Source organism: Crocodylus porosus, unplaced genomic scaffold (genome assembly GCF_001723895.1).
Source record: "Crocodylus porosus isolate Cpor-Errol unplaced genomic scaffold, CroPor_comp1, whole genome shotgun sequence".
Taxonomy (NCBI): domain Eukaryota; kingdom Metazoa; phylum Chordata; order Crocodylia; family Crocodylidae; genus Crocodylus; species Crocodylus porosus.
In genome coordinates, this window is record NW_017728911.1 from 40,622,431 (window position 1) to 40,644,461 (window position 22,031).

Here is a 22,031-nt window from a genome sequence, read left to right on the forward strand (position 1 = left end):
CCCTTTCTTCCACAGTGCACGCATAGCCAGCATAGCACGGCCGAGCCTATAAGGGTGCTGCAGGGTTTTCCTCCCAAAGTGGAGGACCTTGCATTTATCGGTGTTAAACACCATCAGGTTCTCGTCCGACCATTTGCTGAGTCTGTCCAGGTCAGCCTGGATCACCTTTGCTGGTATAGCAAGACTGGCAGAGAATAAAAAGGCTGGCATGGTATTTCCTGGTAGCTCATGGTCTCGTCCAGGAATGACAGAGATGGGAGGTTACCCAACAAAAGGCTGCTGTCTCTCAGTACCTCCAGCCAGCATCTGGGGCTGGCAGCAGTGGCGGGCAAAGGTATTTCTATTTCCCGTTTCACCGTGCACCACCTCCCCTAAACACGCTGCACGCACTAGGAGATCAGGCTCAGGGGGATGTCGCCCCAAGTGACGCAGGCTCTTTATGATGCACACCCTGGACAGAACGGCTGCTGCTTCATTTGGGCACTTTTCCAAGGTCAGGAGATGGAGCATCCTGGAGACAGGCGCCCATCTGTGCCACTGACTCCATCTCATGGTCCGTCATCCCCGATGTAATATATGGCACCGTTAATCTCACCATCAAGCCTCTGTCTCAATAATATTTGCAAAACACAGAGTGGATAAAGCACTAGAGACTTTTAGTCAACTCTTCATTTAAAACTGCAGACATGCCAATGTGTCTTCCTAACCTGGGTGTCTCTAAATCTACTTCGCTGCCTTCTCCTGTCCCCCCGCAGACAAGACCCTTGGGTAACTATGGCTCGCACTCCAATGTTTCACCCACCATAGACTTGCACAGCCGTGGGGCTGGCAGGGATCACATCCAGTCCAACCCCTGCCTGAGGCAGGATCAGCCTTGTGCAAACCAGCCCGTATAATCCATCATCTAGACTCCGGTAAGACTACTGTCAACCCTGACATCACAGACGTCACATCCAAACCTGCCACAGGGACTGCAGGGGGACCTTGGCAGACAGTGTCCTGCTTCTATGAAATGTTGTCAATATATGCTCAAGGGAACCCAGGTAGGGGACAACAGAGGAAGGCAAATCCCCCCAATCCATACCACCCTGACCATGGAGGGAAATGTCCTTTTTGACCCCAAATCTGGCATCAGTCTGACCCTGAGCAAAAGGGCAAGACCCTCAAGTCAGGAACCAGCTGTAGCATTGGCACAGCTCAGTCCAAGTCCCCAACCTGGGCTGTGGTCAACACCCAATGCCTCCGAGAGGCTTAAGCACCCTAGCACATGTGCCTGGTAGTTGCATGAACTCACTCTGCCGTGTCTTGGATTGCTTTCCCTTTTCATCCTGTTAATTTAGGCAGGTTTTTATATACATATACATATATACACACATATATAGCAAGTCCATCTGCTCCCACGCTGGCCCACAGTATGTTATTAAATACACGGCTCAGTCAGGAGCAGCTTCCTCCATGTCTTGGCTGCTTTCCTGCTGGGATGGCAGGGGCACCAGAGGCCTTGCTGGCTCAGACCGCACATTGCGCAGACGTGACAGGAGGCAGGTGGGGACCCGCAGGGTACAACCATGAAACAAACCGACTACTCCTGGACCTCCCAGACCAAAAGCCAGAGACCTGAGGTGCCTTTCCAAACCACCAGCCAAGGATCTCTGCCTGCTGAGGATGGGTGCATGAAAGCCAGAAGACCATGGCAGAAAGGCAGCAAAGCACCCCACCCTCACCATAGGAGCCTGGCAGGAGGCATCCATTGCTCTCACGGCACCCTGATGCCCTACGAGGCCGCAGCTCCAGTACTATTAAGCAATCTTCCCCGGTCAGCCCACGGTGCAGGTTCCTGGGAGACCCAGGTTTCATTTGGTGCTCAGGGAATAAGCCAGCAAGTTCTGGTTTCTTCTTATCCTCCACATTCAGTGCAGGTCCCCCTTATTTCCCAGGAGCCCTCCAGGCTTTGCACTGCAAAGGGAATAAGTGGTTTTGTCCTGGGCTTCCTATAGCATTCATCAGCCCAACATCAGAGATGCTTGCAGATGCTCCTAAGTGCATTTCCACAGCTTCCCTGTGGGCAGGGAAGGAATCTGCACCCTTAGTGAAGGGCAAAACCTGCACAAGCATCCAACATGGCAGGGGTCCCATGTTCGCAGACCAAGGGCCTGGCTTTCCAGAGGCAATGGACTTGCTCGCCTCTCAGGGACTCCAGTTGCAGAGGAACAAGAAGATGCAGCTGTGTGCAAGGGCCCGGGGTCACTTGGCCAGAGGGACAGGGCATCCCAGAGCAGACCAAACTCAGTCGGCCAGGTCTTTGGCTGCACCAGGGCAGAAGGTAGCCTTAAGGCTGGACATTATTATGGCACAGGAGGAAGCGTAAAGAAAAAGCGGGGACAGGGAGCAGCTAGAGGCTCATTCATTCCCCACTGGAGGGGACAAAGGCAATGCTTCCTGCTCAAACCTGAAAAAGGCACCTGTCCTAAACCGCTGCAGTTCTCACATGCTCCATGGCTGAGCTCCATTTCCAGGACCAGCAGGGCCTCTGACCCTAACATACCCCTGTACGAGCAGAGGGAACCTCCTGGCCATGCAAAGGAAAGAAGATGGCTCGTCTTAACCCAAGAAGGCCCAAATATCTCACCCCAGCAGGACCTGCCCCTGGACAGATGCAGTCTCATGATTTCATCCTGCTACTTAGCTCCCACGCCTGCTGCTTTGAAACCTGCCCTTCCCTCTTGTTCTGTTCGCCAGGAGCCATCTTACCTAAAATGAGCTGCGTTTGGGATCCGTCTTCCTCAGGAAAAGATGCGGCAGGTGATAGACAGTTCAGTGACCAAGGTGGCCTGAAAGAGTGAAAGCAGATATGAACTAGGGAGTAAAAAGCCAACAGGCTAGGACAGCAGAGGGGTAGTTATGGGAGAAAAATGTCAGTACATGCAAGCACCCTTGAGAGAGGGATGGCAGCTCCTTCCTACCATGGCATTCAAGCCTCTGTATCACTAGCATGGCCATCCCTGCCCGCCTACACGACAAACAGGCTGGAGTGTGCAGGGACATGGTTTTAATGAGCAAGGCATTCTCACTACCAGGGTCTGCAAAGCCAAAAAGGCAGGCAGGCGATTATGCCAATTAATGGCCTCATTTTCTGTCTGAGAGGCCATCGGAGCAGTGTCTCTCTCCAGTGAGCAGTTAATAAAGGAGATAATTCACAGTCAGGAGCTTTCCTGGGAGTTTGCGTAACAACCAGGAACGGGGGGTCAGTTCCCCCTTGGGGCTCCAAACCCCAGGGATCTTTAAAGCGCCAGCTGGGGCATCACTTACCTGGGACCCCCTTCACCTCTGAAACAGTGCCATGACCCCCGCTGAAGTTAAGGGACGGACGCCTTTGTGCTGGCCAAGTGACAACCAAGACCTGGGACAGGTTCTGGTCAAGCTATACTCAATGCAGGAAGAAGGAATAACCACTGGCGATTAACACAGTTATCATGATACCCAGGACCATTCCCCCTTGCACTTTACACGGTAGGAGTGACACAGCTCTCTCCAGACTTTTTCCTCCCCTCTCCCCGGAAATGAGAAAGGCCACGCTCCAGGCTTGACGAGGCTTTTGGCAAGAACTATTACAAACTTCACGTTCCTGCTTAACATCTCACCCTCACTTCTGACAAAAACCATTTTCCTTTTCCTCTTGCCCCGACTTTCAGGCTGTCACGCTGCCGTCCGATCGCAGCGCAAGGGTCCGGAGCGACGGGGTGAGAAGGGCCGCTTAGCTGCCTATGGGACGGTGAACGCAAGTCCAGCTCACGTCGCCCGAAGAGACTGGAGGTGAGGTGAGTCACGGAGATGGAGAGGAGTTGGAGGTAGAGGTTTATTTACTCACAGTGAGCGTTGAGGAGAGAAACGAGATGCAGAGAAGTAGACCGCTAATCATGTCGGGCCGGCAACGAAGCGGCGTCCGGCGGTTGCTAATCGTGAATGGGAGGCGGACGCGAGGTGATCAGGCTAGCGTCCCTTGCGATAACTGAAGTGGGTGATGAACGACCTCGCCTGGGTGCGGCTGCGCGCTCCCTTATATCACTCGGGTGATGTGCTCAGCGGTGAGCTGGCTGTTCTCACCCATCACCTCCCAGGGTCTGAGTCCCGGCCTGATTTGGCATTGCAGACTAGCCAACCTCATCTATGTTGGTGATGCTCTGATAACGAAAGTAGTGGTACAGCAGTGTTTGTTGTACCCTTTTGTGATGGTTGCGGGGAAGAAGGGCAGGGCTCGCCACCTTGGTGCCTCGTGCATTGATGCCACCATTACGGCGTGCGTGAGAGAGACACACACACACACCCACACACACACACACACACAGGCTCCGTTTGACACGACTGACTCAAGGCACTGCTAGGACTGGGATTTGCAAAAGCACTTGCCAGACCCAGGAGCACAAGCATGGACTTTCACGGGTGTCCTCAGACACTCCACTGGTCTGGAAAGGCCTGAGCTGTGCTGCCCATCTGCAGTAGAGCTATTACCAGGCAGGAGCATGTGGCGCTGCACTGAGTTTGCAGGCGAGAGTGGTGGGATGAGTGCGTTCAGGAAGAGGTGGAGGAGGAAGGAAACAGGAAGCCAAGCCTCAGCACAGAAACACACCCCACATTTGAGTTCACTCTCCTGGTGCTCTCCGCAGGGTTTGTCCTCTCCTGAGCTTGGGCACACAGGGAGCCAAAGGCAACAAAAGTGGTGAGGGGGTGGGGGACATGACTTGTGAGGAAAAACTAAGGGAACTGGACTTATTTAGTCTGCAGAAGAGAAGACCGAGGGGGGCTTGAATAGCAGCCGTCACCTCCCTGCAGGGGGGCTGCAAAGAGGATGGAGCTGGGCTGTTCTCAGTGGGGGCAGATGACAGGACAAGGAGCAATGGGCTCAAGCTGCAGCAAGAGAAGTTGAGGTTGGAAATTAGAAAAAACTCACAAGGAGGGTAGTAAAGCACTGGAACAGGTCACTCAAAGAGGTGGTGGACTCTCCATTGGGTAGACAAAGCCTTGTCTGGGGTCATCATCGCAGTTGGGGCTGGTCCTGCTTGGAGCAGGGGGTTGGACTACATGTGACCTCTGGAGGTCCCCTCCAACCCTCGTTTTCTAGGATTATAGAAAAGGAGGGCTGGAAGGGACCTCAAAGTCATCTAGTCCAGTCACCTGATCAGGGCAGGATTGGCATCTCCAGCCAGGCAGGGGCTGGGCTGCTGCGTGGGTTATTCAGCAGAGGGGACCTGTGGGGCTGGCAGGCAGCCTGTGAGGGGCAGCAGGAGGACTGGATGCTCTTCTCAGTGTGGGTCCTGCTACAGGGAAAAAGGCACCACCTCCGAGGGCCGGTCTTTTCTGCGCCTCCTGCTGCTGCATTCAGCTTCACCCCCAAGCCCTTCGCCTCCCACCAGCAGCAGCACAGCCTGGCTGAGAGGTAAGTCACCGTAGCACTCTCCTGGCAGCTTCACAGAGTCCACTGGGTCTAGGGGATTTGCAGTAGGATCAATGCACCTGCATCTTCCACGCCCACCTCCAAACTGAGTTACCAGCCAAGTCCTACAGCACGCACCACGCCAGGGACACGCAACGTGCGTTTGCAATATGTGGTGCCCTCCTGTGGCCAAAGCCTTCACCATTTGCTTCAGTAACTGCAAACAAGATGTCAAACTTCAGGCCCATTTACCCAAATAACCCTGTTTGCTTATGTCCTTCGACCAACCCGGCTACAACCCAGACCCCTTCAAATCACTGCAGCTTTTCTTGGTGCTACATACCAAGGGGTAAAAACAGACATTGCATTTGAGGCTGCTCTGATTGATCCAAGTCAAAACCAGGGAACTGCATTGGTGGCCTATGACCATTAATTTTAATTAGCTACAGCTGTCCCAGGAATGACAGGTATCCAAGCTGTAGCCGTATCGGTCTAAAGAAAAAAAAGCTAGATAGGTAGAGGGGATATCTTTTATTAAGCCAACTAGATTTTTGCAAAAAAAATTGTCTCTCCAGAAAAAAAGTGTCATTGATAATACTTCACAGGTACTTTGAGTGGGACAATGGGGTTTACACCTCTAAGGGGATCCCAGGATAAAAAGTTTTGTCCTGGGAAAAATTCCACGTTTCTACCAAGCCAGCTGCAGGGAAGGAGCATCCTAGCTGGGCTGCCAAGCCACACCTTCAGCTGTTAAAGAGGGTACTAGTTGCCAATGCATGCGTAACTGCCCCTTGGGCATCCTGCCTGTGCCCTGGGCGAGACCACAGGGGTCCTAGGGCTAAAACAGGAGGTGATGGATATTGTAGCCCATGGCTCTCCATCAGCTCACATGCAGCTGCCTGGGATGGCAGGGACAGAGCTCAGCACCCCTGAAGCTCCCTCCCAGTCATATGCGTCACTGCCAGGACGTAAGCAGTCATGCACAATGGTGAGAGCCAAGGCTTGAAGTCAACCTCATGGCCAAGGGAACCAGGTCAGAAAACACAGCTGGGGCCAGGACAGCCTCATGCCTAGTCCTATCCAACTCCCCTGGTGATTTAGAGACCCCCCCCTGCTTTGCTGTGTCCAGCACCCTCTGAAGTGAGGGCATCTGCTCAACTCTGCCAAAGGGCTGGTAGGTCCTCAGATGACAAGCCCCTTGTGCTGAGCTCTAGCCTGCTGTTTGCTTTACTGGGTAAGAGCATGGGAGGAAACTGCGATGGAGGAAGTTCTACGGGGTCTGGCAGCTGGCTTGGACTCGGAGCCTGGGAATGACAGATGAAGGGGGCAGTTCTACCCAAGGACTTACTTGGCCTCATCCTACTCGAGTTAGGACTGCAGATCCCAGGCCCTGCATCTGCCTCTGCTGCCACCCCTCCCAACTGCATTGCTCTTGGCGCTCAAGCAGCAAACATGGCGATCCTGGCACCAGAGACACCAGCTCCATACATACCTTGTAGGAGGTGCAGCACACCACAGCCTACATCGTGTCACTTCTGTGGGCCCTGGGCTGCAGATGCTTCGCCCCCACTGCACTGAGCTCCCTTCCTAATCAGGCCTCTCTGTAGCAAGAAACTTTTTTTTTTTTTGGCTGCACCTCCATATGACAAAAGCCCCTTTTGCAGTATTTGGCCCCTTTTGGGGACGCTTTCTCTTTTCTCCCTTTTCTTCCTCCTTCTTCTTTTATTATATTATTTTTATAGAATATAAGGTATACTTGTAATAGAAATATAGTTTGGAGATGCTTTCATTGTTATAAAATAGTATTCTGTATCAGTATGCTGACCCCACATTGTATTTGGTCTATTTGTTGCATGTGCCATGGCATTTCACCCTTTTATGTTTTATATTCTATGCTTTTTTTTTTTTTTTTTAAACTTTGTAACAAAAGCATTTTAAGTTTAAAACCAAGTTGCACCATGTAACAATGTTAGCAAGGGCAGGAATGGAATCGGGTCTTCTCTGTATTGAGCGGGTCCCTGAATGAATTTTGATTGATTGCATAAGGCAGTAGCTAGCCAGGATAACAAGTTAACAAGTGACAATTAACACTTAGGACCCCACAATCTAAGGAGAGGAAAGGATCAATACAGAGCCAGGAACCCCCTGAAACTTCACGGTTAAAAGGTACAGAAGCCCCAGTTAGAACTAATTAACACTAAAGACCAACTCTTGGGACTGAATACCACCCCCCAGTCAACCACCCACAGAGTCGTATTCATCAAGGCAGTGAATTAATCAGACTTCATCAACGGACTCCCAAAACTGCACGTACCTGCAGACATGACCCCTGGGGCTGACAGCTGCCATCCAGCAACCACCAAGGGGGATGTCCCATGAGGTCAGTGACCCCTGGATTAGGTAAGCCCAAAAATTGGGGAGTCAGAGTGCCAGAGAGGAATAAAAGGCAGCAAATGACTCCAATGGTGCCCTCTTTGACCTCACCAGCACCTGCCTGCCCAGCCAGAAGGACCAGCCAGCAACCCTCTTCTGCAGTAACATCGCACTGAAAGAAGCCAACTGGCCATCAACAATAGACTCCAGCGCTTGGGGACAGGCAGATCTTGGCACCAGTGCTTAGTATTCATAGCTAACTACTGCAAGTGTGTGTGCGTGCATGAATGTGTGTATGAGGGGATGAGCCCCAAGATTTATGATCTGACTTTTACATCTGTCTAATAAACTAGAATTTTCTGATGATCCTGCAAGTTGGTCCTTTGTAGCCAACATCTCCATCAGGCAGGCTGTTCAGAACCACCTTATTTCCATAGCAACTCACAAACATCATTGCTAAATGTCGTTATTAGTCCTCAGCTTAGGGGTCCAGATGCAACCAGCAGGGAAAACCCTGCTTCCCAGGCATTGCTATGTCCTGTTGTCCTGCAATCACACATCATCAGTCCTTCTCCTCAAAAACACCAATGCCTTAACTCATGTCTGAGTCAAGTGATACCAGGTGTCTTCAGGAGGGCTGGAAAACCATGTTCATTTGTCCTGTGAAAGGCACATGCTGGATCTGTGCTACAGCTGAGCCACCCTCCCAGCAAACCTGCCCAAGGACTATCATAACTGACTGACATTTCATACACCCAAAAAGTAGCCTGTTGCTAGAGAGATTTATGCAATGAGAGGAAAATCCCAAACTCTTCTAGCAGCAGAGCTCATATGCACCGAAGGAAAGGTAGGAAAGTGTTTGGCTCATCAAACCAATCTGACAAGCCTAATGCTGTTCCTGCAGGTTTCTGTTCCCATCAGCGAGGCACGGAGGGCTGCAGGCATGTTGAAGGGTTTACCCCAGTTCTCAACTAGGGTGCCGTGAAATCCTTTTACAAACTGGGTACTGTGCAACATTCACGCTGTTAAGTGTGCCAACACCTACACTTGATTCACAAGATAAATCCAGAAAGTTAAAACCATCTTGTCTTGTTGTGGTCTGAGCTCTTTGGCACAGAAGAACTGATCTAGTATTTTTTCCAGTCAAAGGATGAGTGAAAACCAAGAACTGGCCTTTTTGAAGGGAGCCCTGGAGTCTAATGAGGAGAACCTTGAATCTAGCACTGCCTTACTCCATCGTAACAGTAGGACAGACAACTCAGCTTGATTATAGAGCAAGTCTCTTTTTCCAGGCAGTTAGGCTGAAAAAAAAAAAAAAAGTGGCAGCAATTAAAACCTGGGTAATTTACTGTAGAATAAGTGTTGTGGGTCCATCCCCTATCAACCTTAACCCAAGGTAGCTGTTTGCTTCATGCAATCAGCTCCTCTGCTTACCTAAAGGGCTGGAGTTATAACATAGCACACTGCAGGCAGCTAGCCTAGGAGAACTGGTTGAGTGTCCACTCCCTACTAAGAAGTACATTTACTACAGCATAAAAACTTGGGGTAAGTTACTCTGCAGTACCTGCACTGCATTCACTGCCCAGCTTTGGAGACAAAGGCTGCCATGTAACATCATGGCTGTTCCTAGCAACCGGGAGCTGCACAGATAAAAGCAAACACGTGTATAATGGAAATGGATGAGGGGAGTATGACTATAACCAAGCATCAGCAGAAAGCAACACATGACCAGGTCCTGGTATTGCCCTTCCCAAGGCAAGTCCCGCTGAGCCTGCAGGGAACTCACATCAAAGCCATGCATCCAATACTCAAGAGGCCCAGGCCAAACCTGTTTGCAGGAATCCCAGTGGGCACAGGGCAGCTTGTGCTGCCAGGCAGTCCTGCTGTGACCCTGTAAGAGCATTTCCCTTTTCAGCAACAATTCCAGCTCCTCACCCCACAGGTCTGCACCTAGAACCCAACTCAGCTCACTTGGCTCAAACTGCGATAGCTCAAAAACACCATGGTGGGATTTTTAGCCCTTTTGCATTCACACCAGGAAATGCTGATTGCCCAAAGCCATGCTATAAGCAGCCCAGGTTACCAACAACCCTAACCATAATAGGTTCCAGAAAGCCACTACACAATCCAAGTTGCTCTCTCCTGACTTGGATGTTATCACCTTCCACAAATGTGTTACTCAAAAAGCCAATTTAAAAAAGTAACTTTCACATGCATGGAAGTGATTTAGCCTCACAAAAGCCAGCAACAATGCAGCCTTGAGAGGGTTCAGTACTCAAACTCTAATAGGAGTCTTGTCTCACTGCTATACATGAAGAGATGACTATCCTTCAACCAGGGATTTTTTCACTTACTTAGTGATGCTGTTTGAGAACATGGGCATGGAAATGTGCCCTCCATTTCTGCAATGAAGCTCACAGGGCTGCAGAACAAGAAAAGATTTATTAAAAACTTCATAAAAACTTCATATTACGAGGCTCCATCTAATAGGTTAATAGACTAAGGACAAAAGGAAAAGCTAGTTTCAGGTAGAGAGATGTGTGGGGAGAGGGGTGAAGGGAATGGTGTTGCCTAGCATGCCAGCCATTTTGCCAGCAGCTAGAGCATGCTATTCTTATGCATAGCAAACACTTTCAGAAACTAGATCAGACTATTCATCTCTTCCACTCCATATATTGGACCTGGGGGTTACAAAGGATAAGAAGCTGGATACGAACCAGCAGTGTGCCCTTGTTGCCTAATAGCATCCTGGGCTGCATTGGTAGGAGCGTTGCCAGCAGGTCAAGGGCAGCGATTCCTCCCCTCTATTCAGCACTGGGGAGGCCACATCTGGAGTCCCATGTCCAGCTGTGGGCCCCCCACTACAAAAAGGACGTGGACACATTGGAGAGAATCCAGAGAAGGGCAACGGAAATGGTTGGGGGGGATGGGGGACATGACTTGTGAGGAGAGCCTGAGGGAACTGGGCTGATTACCAGGGCACCCCCTGGAACAAGGAACAATGGCCATAAGCTATTGGAGAGTAGGTTTAGGCTAGACATTAGAAAACTGTTCTTCACTGGCAGGGTTGCCAGGATCTGGAATGGGCTTGCAAGGGAGGTGGTGTTTGCCCCATCCTTGGGGGTCTTCAAGAGACTGGACAGGCACCTGGCTAGGATCACAGGATTCCAGGTTTAGTGACCCTTTTCTTGCCTGCCAGGGGCACGGGGTTGGACTAGATGGCCCACTGAGGGTCCCTCCCAACCCTTGAATCTATGCTTTATACTGCAGAAGAGAAGACCAAGGGGGATTGAATAGCAGCCTTCACACCTCCCTGCTGGGGGGCTGCAAAGAGGATGGAGCTGGATTGGCCTCAGTGGGGGTAGACAACAGGACAAGGAGCAATGGGCTCAAGCTGCAGCAAGGGAAGTTGAGGTGGGATATTAGGAAAAACTCTCTCATGAGGAGGGTAGTACAGCACTGGAACAAGTTACCCAGAGAGGTGGTGCAGTCTCCGTCCTTGGAGGTTTCTAAGATCTGGGTGGACAAAGCCTTGGCTGGGATGATGTAGCTGGGGCTGGACTAGATGTGACCTCCTAAGGTCCCTTCCACCCCAACTGTCTGTGATTCTGTACAGCTTCCAACAGGATTGATCCAAATCCATCACAAGCACCAAGAAGTTCCGTCTTGGACCTGAGTTTCTTAAGTACATGTCAGTGTTAATTTTAGTCAGAATTTGGACCCAGAAGAAACATGTAAGAGGCAGAAGAGCAGTATCTTGTGTAAAACAAACTGTGACTTCATGCACACCACCTGAAACTACTGTTATTCAGTAATTGAGGGCTGCTGTGACCATTAGAACCATAAATATACACCTTTGTCCACCCATGGATTTGTCTATAACCTATTCCCACTCTGGGTAGGCAGATATAAAAGCCAAGTGCATCGGAGTTGCCGTATCAGTAGCTAGGCACTGAATTATTCACTACCAAAAGGAAGAAATCTGCTGCGTGAAAAGATAGCAAGTTCAAGTGCATGATGCTCATTTACTAGTGGAGAGTGCTGTTTATAGCACTAAGGGGCCTCCTATCACTTCTGAAAAAGAGCCATTGATCCCAAACGGGGTTCTCTGTTCACCACCTCAGTCTAACTGGCTACTGACCAAAGTCTTCCAAAACTCTCTCAGGGACTTTCAGAAAAACATTGAGGAACAGCAGATAACTGGTCTTCATAAATAAATGCATGAAATGATGCACAATTCCAACTGCTTTCAGTTCCGAGTACTGAGGACTAAAACAAGTTAAAACACAACAGCTGCAAACCTGTTTCAACTTTAATCAGAAACTATGCTTTCTACAGATTTAGCATGCTGAAAACCATGACTATGACAGTGATTTGATTACCACATCTGAGCACTTAACTTTTTTTTTTTTTTTAAAACAGGCTCCAATTAGGCAAAACATTAAATAAAAATTAAACACATTTGAAATTAAAAAAAAATTTATTTGAAGATTTGTAAAACAGTTCTTTGAAAGACAAAACATTTCCAGAACACTCAAGATACAACAATTCATTAGTTCATTTGCCATTATGTTAGAATACAAAAAAAAAAAAAAAAAAAAAAGTCACAATCCTTCAGCCACCTAGGCTAGGAGTAAAATTTATGGACCAACAATTGTTTTACTTCAGACACTGGGGAAGGAAATGGGCTTGGAAGTCAGACTTAGTAGCATCTCACCCCCAGTGAGTCGGGGCTATCACTAAGTAAGGATGCAGATTAGTTAGGTAAGTCTTGGGTGTCAAAACACGAGCATTAAGCAGCTCAGACAACAAATACCCCACTTGCATTTTTTTTGCATTCAACTCAACTGATGCGCAGACGATCACTGACAGATTCTTGGAGCCGTCTCCAAGCTCGTTTCAGAACGGACAGAAGAACACGGTAAAACTCACAAGTGTCAGTTCGTTTCACACAGACACACACACACACACACACGTTATTCACTCAGAATTTATATAATCTGTGCAGCAGGGACATGTGCAATAGAAAAATGAAGAACAAAGTGTGGCAGGAGACAGTACAGTTAGAGACCTAATGGTTACTGCGTTAAGCCAGCATGGTGTTATACTGCTTTCCGATGGTATTCGGGTGGGGCTACTTCATAGTCACTGGCGCTAAACAGCGTTGACGAATTCTTCGCTAAATACCTAGGAACAAAAAAGACCCATTTCAGAGATCAGAACACTGCGTTGTCTAGATCCTAGTGCATCCAAGTTGCACTCCTATGCCATCTTACTCCGTCTCATACAGAAGCCAGCAATTCAGAAGCCTGTATATCCAAAAAGCTCAATCCCAAATTTCAAACGTAGAAGTCTGACAGTAATCAGCTAGCATGAACTCAACTCAGCAGTGCTCCAGGCTGTTCAAAGCCAATGATTAAGGAGAGATTCTCAACAGCTTACACTGACATCCAATTCTCAAGTGACATATTCCTGTCAAGCAACCCTGACTGCAGATGAGCGCCAAGAAGATTACAAGGCCTCCAACGATGAGAGAAAATCTGAATTCAAGGTTTGGCTACAATATCAAGCATCATTCTTCTGCTGGAGTCTGCCAGTCATTCAAAACACTCTGGATAATAGGGCATCCTCTGCGTGGATGCTCCAGCCATCTTTGGAAGGTAGGCTCAGGTATTCCTACCCAACGACTACTTTAGGGGACAGACAGATGTAATAAACTGGTAATGCTGCGCGATTCTGTAGTGATGTTAAGTGTAGCAAGACTGGTCCTTACCCCTTTACCCCCACTTCATTCAGGGTCAAATTTGAAGTACTTTAACTCACATTTAGCTGTTTGATCCTGTAGTGACACAAGTAACAGCTGATGTGCGCTCACAAGCAGCAGTTCCCCCTGCCCCTTTAAAGTAGATAATGTGCATGCATCCCTATGTTACAGTTTTAAAAAGGGGGGCTACTCGGGGCTGTATGAAGGATACCAAGGGTATCAGACACCCCACTTGTTCAGTTCTCAGATTTACTGGTAAGTGTGGTAAAAACAGTTCTGCTTAGACCAAGTAAGGGGCTCACCTCAGGAAGCTTCATCATGACACTGCAGAGATTTGGTGCATTATAGGCAAAGTGTTCCCCAATCCCAATAGTTCTCTCTCACATGCAGTTACACAGAAGTAGAAAGCACTGATTTTTAAGCAGCGAAGGCTCTTTTACTACTGTGTGTCCTTCATTTACAATCACTATTTGAAGCCCCATGGACTGGTGACCAACAGCTTTTGTCTTACCCTCCTTCCCATACAGAATTAAGTCAGTTTGCTGTTCTTCATGACAGTGTTACAAAGAAAGACCAATTACTTTAAAAATCAAGAAACAAAAAAGGAAAGCAAGAAAGAAAGAGCTTCCAGCAGATGAAGGGATATTTGAAAACTGAAAGAAAGTCCTGCTCATGCATTTACTGGGGATAAGCATGTGTGTAACACCAGGAGATCCCTCAATGTGCCTCCAGTGCATAAGCCATAATTAGGTTAAGCCCTTCACCATCATGAATAAATACCCTGTGGTTTTCACAACTCAAAAGAATCAGAGCTAAGTTGTAAGTGAGCTTGACACTTAAGAGCAGTTGGCATGATTTTCATGAGAACAGAGAAAAATCCCCACTTTTAGACTGTGCATTCATGTCCTATGTTAAAAAGATTTTGGGTAGGGTAAACATTTTTAAAAGCTTCCAAATGCCTCAAAACCCAAGTCTCACCATCCGTCAACGATGTTGAGTTTAAGCCTCTTTTAAAAGTGCACACCAGCTTTTCATTTAGGGCTAATCATCATCATCATCTTGAACAGTCTTAAGGTCAACAAGTTGTGCAACGGACCAAGAAAGAAAACAGCTTAAGCTCTTCTTAGCAAAGAGCTGTTCATGAAGAGAGCCGGCAGCTCATTCACACTTTGGGTTGAGAGGTCTGATTCAGGTCCAACTCTGCCGCTAGCTTCCTGTGTGGACTCAGGTCAGTTGTCATCTAAGCTCTCTGTGTTTATTCCTCCCATCTTGAAAATGGGGGAGGCGAAAAAATAGGTTGGTTTTGCCTACTTAAATAAGTTGTACAAGGAGTGTCTATATGTTATTCCTATACAATGCAGTGCAACTTTTGCTGGTGCCCCTATGAAGTGCCATATAAAATACAAAAGGGCAAAAATTTTTCATTTAGAGAATAATAGTAAATGACCAATTTCAAAACAGACTCTCCTGATGGAGGTGGCCTGAATTAGTAGCTGCTGCAGTTTGTGCAGGAACAAACATTTGTTTTTGACCCCTTCCCAAACTTGTTTTGATGATTTCTCCTTTCAGAAATATGGTATGTTTCAGACATCATGAAACATTTGCTCTTTTCAGCAATGGCAACTCCCCCAAAAAGTGATGCATCTTCAACAGAAAGATGCTTCCTGCTAATTTAAGAATTTAAAGCACTTTAGCTCACTTAAGTGCTAACTTTAACTAACTTAAGTGCAAGTCTGCTACTGGTTTCAAATTTCAATATGAATTATTCATAACTGAACAGCTCCAAAAAAGTTAAGAAAACTATTTTCATCCCTTAAAGCCCATCAGGCTGCTGCACATTAAAGTTACCTCCAAGTTGATTCATTTAAAACTTACCTCTAAATTGCTAATTATTCATAAAATTAATGCACATCACAAATCAAATGTTAGTCTGACAACAGCAACATGTAATCCCCCCCACCCAGCACACATGTGCACACACACTTGTGTTTACAGGGTCACAGCCATAAAGAGAGGCTTTCAATTTATACTGTAATCAGACATGAAATGTTATACTTACTTTAAGAAATCATGCAGGTAATTTAATAGCAAAGCCAAGCTCTTCTCATCAAGGGGTGTATAAGCAAGCATAGCTCCGATCCTCACTGTTTCAGTGAAAAAAAAGAGAACAGCATCACCCCTCTGGAGGCTGACAGACTGCTTTAAACAAGCACATTTCAATACACAAGGATGCTGATGTTGTGGCTGTAGGGGACTGCATCAGAAGCAAGCTGCAGCAGGGGAAATTCAGGCTGGAGATTAGAAGGAACTTCAACTCTGAGGGTGGTCAAGGACTGGAACAGGCTACCCAGAGAAGTTGTGTAAATCTCCACCCTTGGAAATTTTCAAGAGCAGGCTGGACAGACACTTGGCTGGATTGATTTAGTCGGCCCCCCGGGCAGGAGGCTGGACTAGAGGGCCTTGTGATATCCCTCCAGCCCTGTTCTCCTATGATCCTAAAATCCCAAGCCTCCAATAGATTCTTCCTTCTCCCGCCTAAACAATTATGTTGTGGAAAATCCACTTCTGATTTTGAAGAACAGATCTGTTGTTTTAAAACTTTCATACAACCAAATTGAGGATGGACTTGAGCCATTGGTTTAGACACTTCACTCATTTTCTCATTCAAATTCAGATATTGATGAATTTCAGGCAGCAAGATGGAAAGAAAAAATGATTAAATTACTTGGAAGCAGGGAGGCACTGTGTTTACCAAAGAGTCGTAGCAGATGAGGTGCACCGTAGACCTGGGACATGGGAGCGTCCGGATGATCTGCTAAGATTTCAGCATACTGGGGCCTCTCAAATTTGTACAGCAGTTGAGTTCCCAGCATTACATTGAAGTACTCCTTAATCCCAGCAACAACTTCATTAACAGCATATTCTCTGATAAACAAAAAAGACACATGGAATATTAACATTTTCGGTTGGCTTACTGTGTTTTTGTCCTTTTATACATAGTCACAAGAACTGGGAGAGTTGGCCACATGACTCTTAACCCCGTTGAAGAGTCCAGGCAAGATTTCATTAAAAAAAATATATATTTTTTAAATGGTACATTACACGTGCACACACAAAAAAACCCCTTGTTATTTCTAGTGTCTTTTTAAAAATGCACTGTTCTGTATAAAGAGACATCTGAAGCAAAAATTTCAACACAAGGAAAAAGAGGCCAGTAGCAAGCTTCACACTCCAAGGCAATGTTTCACCAAATGCTTTAAAAAACACAAAAGTAGTACTGAAACCAAGATGGAAAAGCAACTTCTTTGAAGTCTTGAAGTGTACAGTTGTCATTTCTATTCCACTCATTTTTACCAAGATCAGTAATAATCTACAATGGAATTAGACCAGAGTTGGGTGTGGCACTTCAAGAAGCACCAGTACTTTATAACAGAAGAGCAAACCGACTGGAAGAGATCATAAAATGTTCAGCTGAAGAATTCTTGCCTTAAATTTCCTGAACACAACTCTCGTAGCCCTAGACTTTACTTCATTTCTGATTACAATGTAGTTACACACGGACGTAGCCTTCTGTACAAAACATATTTGCTGCCCATCTCTTAGAAATGATTCAGTCTTCACCCTATAAACCAGGGGCGGGCAAAATGCAGCCTGGGGGCTGGATGCGGCCCGCCAGGCCATTCTTTCTGGCCCGCGGGGCCCCTAAAAAATTTAGAAAATTAATATTTATCTGCCCTGGGCTGCCTGTCATGCAGCCCTTGATGGCTTGCCAAAACTTAGTAAGCAGCCCTCTGCCCGAAATAATTGCCCACCCCCACTATAAAACTAAATTCAGACACTGGGATTGTTCCTTTTTATTTTAGCATTTTGCAATTTATTCTCTTTTCTAAAAGTCAGAGTATCCACTTCCAACAGGTAACATTTTAAAATTTGGCAGGGGAAGTCCTGTGCTCTGTGAGGGCAAGAGCAAGAGCAAGAGCAAGAAAAAAAAAAAAATGCTAGCCTGAACAGAAGAAAGTTAGCAAAGCTTTTGATGCAGTCTTCCCCCCACCAGCATTCTTGCAAGCAAGCCAAGATAGTATGGGTTAGATGAATGAACTGTAAGATGGATAGAAATCTGGCTGGATCATCAGGCTCAACAGATAGTAATCAAAGGCTCAATGTCTAGCTGGCAGGCAATATTAAGTGGAGTGCCCCAGGGCCACTTAGTATTGGGACCTTCTTTGTTTAAGCTCTTCATTAAACAATCTGGAAGATGGGATGGAGTGCACCCACAGCAAGTTCACGGATGATACCAAGCTGGTGGGGGGAAGGGTGTAATAGATACGCTGGAGGGTAGGCCTAGGATTCAGAGTGACCCAGAAAAATTGGAGGACTGGGCCAAAAGAAATCTCATGAGGTCTAACAAGGACAAGTGCAAAGTCCTGCACTTACAATCCCCTGCACCGGGGCAGGCTGGGGCCAACTGGCTGGGCAGCAGCTCTGCAGAAGAGGCCCTGGGGGGGACAGGGGACAAGAAGCTGAACAGGAGCCAGCAGTGTGTCCTTGATGCCAAGAAGGCTAAATGGCATCCTGGGTTGCACTGGTACAAGCTTTGTCAGCAGATCAAGGGCAGTGATCCTTTCCCAGTATTCTGCACTGGTGATGACACATCTGGAGTCCTGTGTCCAGTTGTGGGCCCCCACTACAGAAAGGATGTGGACACATTGGAGAGAGAGAGAGTCCAGTGGAAATGGTTGTGGGGCTGCAGGACATGACTTGTATGGAGAGGCCGAGGGAACTGGGCTGATTTAGACTGCAGAAGAGAAGACCAAGGTGGGATTTGATGGCAGCCTTCAGCTCCCTGCAGGGGGGCTCCAAAGAGGATGGAGCTGGACTGTTCTCAGTGGGGGCAGATGACAGGACAATGAGCAATGGGCTCCATCTGCAGCAAGGGAAGTTGAGGTTAGATTTTAGGAAACTCACCAGGAGGGTGGTGAAGCACTGGAACATGCTACCCAGAGTGGTGGTGGCGTCTCCATCCTTGGAGGTGTTTAAGACCCACCTAGACAAAACCTTGGCTGGGATGATTTAGTTGAGGCTGGTCCTGCTTGGAGCAGGGTTTGGACTAGATGCGACCTCCTGGAGGTCCCTTCTAAGCATTATTTTCCCATAATTCTATGAAAATGTAAGGGTCCTCTCTCTCTCCTTTGGGTTCATTGCTACATAGTGACACCTTGACTCAAGACAGCTTGCAAGAAGTGCAATACAAAACCCAAAGGATGTCAGAAGACAAGATAAAGAACACTATGAACATCAAGGCCACCATATGTCTCAGTTCTCTCCTTAAGGACGAGTGGCCAGAACAAGTCACCCATCTCAAGAAAGATACTGCAGCCAAACTGAAGTAGTTTTCAGAAAAGCATAACAAGAACAGGAGGGGTATAGAAGAGTGACTGAAAGATGAATCATTTGCTGTTGAAAGACGACCCAGGAGGGGACATGGATAACACAGGGAACAACACACAAAAAGGCAGAGGGGGAGCTTCTGTTCTCACATCCCTGCAAGAAGAGGGGCAGAGTCAAAGAGCTGGAAACGTGACCAAATTCAAAACCAGTATTTTTTTTTTTTTGCCATAAAATGTACATCAGGCTGAAGGACTTGCTGCCACATTGTTCCTGATGCCAAAAACAGAACAAGAGAAAGGAGATACGTTATTTATGTCAATACCAAGCACATTCAGATTTGTGGCAGCTATTGCTGAAAAGAACTGGAAGAAAAATGTGCTTTGAGTTTAAACTAGCCTTCAACTATTAAAGATTAATTTAAAATCCCAGAGGGTAAATCATCTCCACATCTGCCTATTCAGGGTTTTAGGTGAACACAGCAAGTGTATTTGGTCCTGGCCACAGTGGGAGGATGAAAAGTGCGATAATCCCTGGATCAACCATCTGTTTCTGTTCCCACTGAAATACAAATGTGTCCTGTGGCCTGGTTTGCAATGCATCTGCACATGGATCACGTCACGGGAGTCCGCAGAAGATAGATGTTGATAGGATTGAGACTGTGTGCAGTTTTGATGACACTTGGAAGAAGGGCTCCCCTCACGGGCTTCAAAGTCCACAAAAAAGTATTCCACATCTCTGCTGTCTTTAAAGTTTAATTTCATAGTTTCAAAGTTTCTAGGGTCGGAAGGGACGTGAGCAGATCATCGAGTCCGACCCCCTGACACGGCAGGAAAAAGAGTACCAGCAAGATGTTCATCTAACCTCCTCTTAAACACCCCCAGGGTAGGACCCAGCACCACTTCTCTTGGAAGCTGGTTCCAGATTCTAGCTGCCCTGACCGTGAAGTCGTGCCTCCTGATGTCTAGCCCGACTCTACCCTCTGCCAGCTTGTGACCGCTATTCCTGGTCACTCCTGGCGGTGCTCGGGGAACAGGGACCCCCCAGTGCCTGCTGATCCCCCCTGACTAGTTTATAACAGGCCACTAGATCCCCCTCAGCCTTCTCTTTTGGAGGCTGAACAGGTTCAGGTCCCGTCGCCTCTCCTCGTAGGGCCTGCCCTGCTGCCCCCGATCATACGAGTGGCCTCCTCTGGACCCTCTCCATGCTGTCCACATCCCTCTTGAAGTGCGGTGCCCAGAACTGGACGCAGTCCTCCAGCTGTGGCCTGACCAGTGCTGCATAGAGGGGGAGGATCACCTCCTTGGACCTGCTCGAGATGCATCTGTGGATGCATGCCAAGGTGCAGCTGGCCTTCCTTACTGCCTCTCCACGGCCTTTAGAAGAGCCTCAAAAGGACTATTAAGGTGCCAATGAAATGCTCAGAAATCATAAAGCAAAGCCAGTGTTGCACAGGGTGCATTTTTGGGGGTTTTTTTTTTAAACAGATACACAGAGAAGCCCAGACTGGATATGGTGCTATGTCTGTAGCTGAAGTCAGAACAGCTCCGTCTACGACACTCACCAATTCAATCAAGAATCCACATCCTGGAAGTGATCCTGAGCCCACTTTTCAGAAGCACCAACCTAGAATTAGCATGTGCAGGGGCACAGATCCCTCTTCACTGACAATTCAGATAACCACAGAACTGGACCTTGACCCACATCAGTTCAAGTCAACAAGAGGAGAGAGGAAGCTGCACATATAGGCTGGAATTGGACCAAAGTATGTTGGGAGAGATTCCAGACAAGTTTTCAGACACTATTCCTGAGCCCTCAGGGCTATAAGGTCAATTGAACCCTGCTGCAACTTCATATTCCACATACGTTCAGGTTTAGTTCTATACAGCAGCTCAGGTGTTCTTGTTCCAGCTTGCATTGACAGCTTGCATTACACACAGGGAGTTGGGGTGGGGGGAAGAAAGAAGGTCTGGGTCAAGCTCTGAACTCCGTTTTGGTTTCTTAAAGCTAAGCAGACTTGCACTTTAGCCTCCATGTTAACTGTAACATTTACTTTGCATTGTGACCTCCAGCTTGAAGTTTGAAAATCCCTTTCATTTCAGAGGCTGAGCACATACTGCGTGACTATAGTTGTGAGCACAACACAATATCTTCCACTCTCCCCTGCTGGAACACACGGTTTGCACTGGTCAGACCACCATTAGGTTTGAACAGCCTACACAAACCCCGACCAGAAGGGGATGGAGCTCCCCAGTCTAAAGGGAATGGTGACAGGGAGGCTGTAGCTTGGCTACAAGACTGGAGAAGAAAAACTGCCAGTGAAAGGGTTGCTGCAAGCTACTGACTGCCAGGTTTGAAGCCTGAGCTATGTCTTGCTGACTGAAGCCAAGTCTGGCAAAAGTGAGGAGATCTGAACAGTGGTATAATAATATTCAAGAATTTGGTTTTTGCCAAGGATTTTCAACACTCTAGTAATGCTCAGGAGTAAGAGTCTAGTTAAGAAATCTGTGCACTACAATGGATGCATAAATTTAGGCCTGTTTACAACAGACTGGTGCTCGTGAGGGAAGACTGAGGGAACTGGGCTTACTGAGTCTGCAGAAGAGAAGAAGAGTGAGCAGGGATTGAATAGCAGCCCTCACCTCCCTGTAGGGGGGTTTGGAAGAGGATGGAGCTGGACTGTTCTTGTTCTGTCATCTGCCACCACCACTGAGGAGCAATGGGCTCAAGTGGCAGCAAGGGAAGTTTAGGATAGATATTAAGGGAAAAAAAAACCTCTCACTAGGAGGGTAGTAAAGCATTGGAACAAGTTACCCAGCGAGGTGGTGGAGTCTCCAACCTTGGAGGTTTTTAAAACCCAGGTAAACAAAGCCTTGGCTGGGACGATGTAGTTGGAGCAGGGGATTGGACTAGTTTTATAGTTGGTAGGGTCGGAAGGGACCTGAGCAGATCATCAAGTCCGACTCCCTGCCACAGCAGGAAAGGATACTGGGGTCAAACAACCTGGGCTAGGAGATTGTCTAGCCTCCTTCTGAAGACCCCCAGGGTAGGAGCCAGCACCACTTCCCTTGGGAGCTG

General features: G+C 47.7%; 1 protein-coding gene and 2 long non-coding RNA genes across 6 annotated transcripts in view; 1 reads left to right on the forward strand and 2 right to left on the reverse strand.

Moving 5' to 3' along the window:
* Nucleotides 1-7,792, reverse strand: part of LOC109309227 — an 8,919-nt gene extending 1,127 nt beyond the window's left edge. The window contains exons 1-2 of the long non-coding RNA XR_002100846.1: nucleotides 7,715-7,792; nucleotides 3,607-3,615 (exon numbers count right to left, since the gene is read on the reverse strand). This is a non-coding gene — a long non-coding RNA (uncharacterized LOC109309227). The remainder of the gene's footprint in view (nucleotides 1-3,606; nucleotides 3,616-7,714) is intronic.
* LOC109309228 overlaps nucleotides 7,774-22,031 on the forward strand; it is a 22,721-nt gene continuing 8,463 nt past the window's right edge. The window contains exons 1-2 of the long non-coding RNA XR_002100847.1: nucleotides 7,774-7,851; nucleotides 14,643-14,650. This is a non-coding gene — a long non-coding RNA (uncharacterized LOC109309228). The remainder of the gene's footprint in view (nucleotides 7,852-14,642; nucleotides 14,651-22,031) is intronic.
* Nucleotides 12,339-22,031, reverse strand: part of MORF4L1 (mortality factor 4 like 1) — a 37,071-nt gene continuing 27,378 nt past the window's right edge. For all 4 annotated transcript variants that reach the window (XM_019533906.1, XM_019533904.1, XM_019533905.1 and 1 more), the window contains 3 exons: nucleotides 16,321-16,493; nucleotides 15,628-15,712; nucleotides 12,339-12,991 (listed from right to left, as the gene is read on the reverse strand). In XM_019533906.1, the coding sequence (XP_019389451.1) occupies nucleotides 12,907-12,991; nucleotides 15,628-15,712; nucleotides 16,321-16,493 (343 nt within the window). In that variant the 3' untranslated portion in view covers nucleotides 12,339-12,906. The remainder of the gene's footprint in view (nucleotides 12,992-15,627; nucleotides 15,713-16,320; nucleotides 16,494-22,031) is intronic.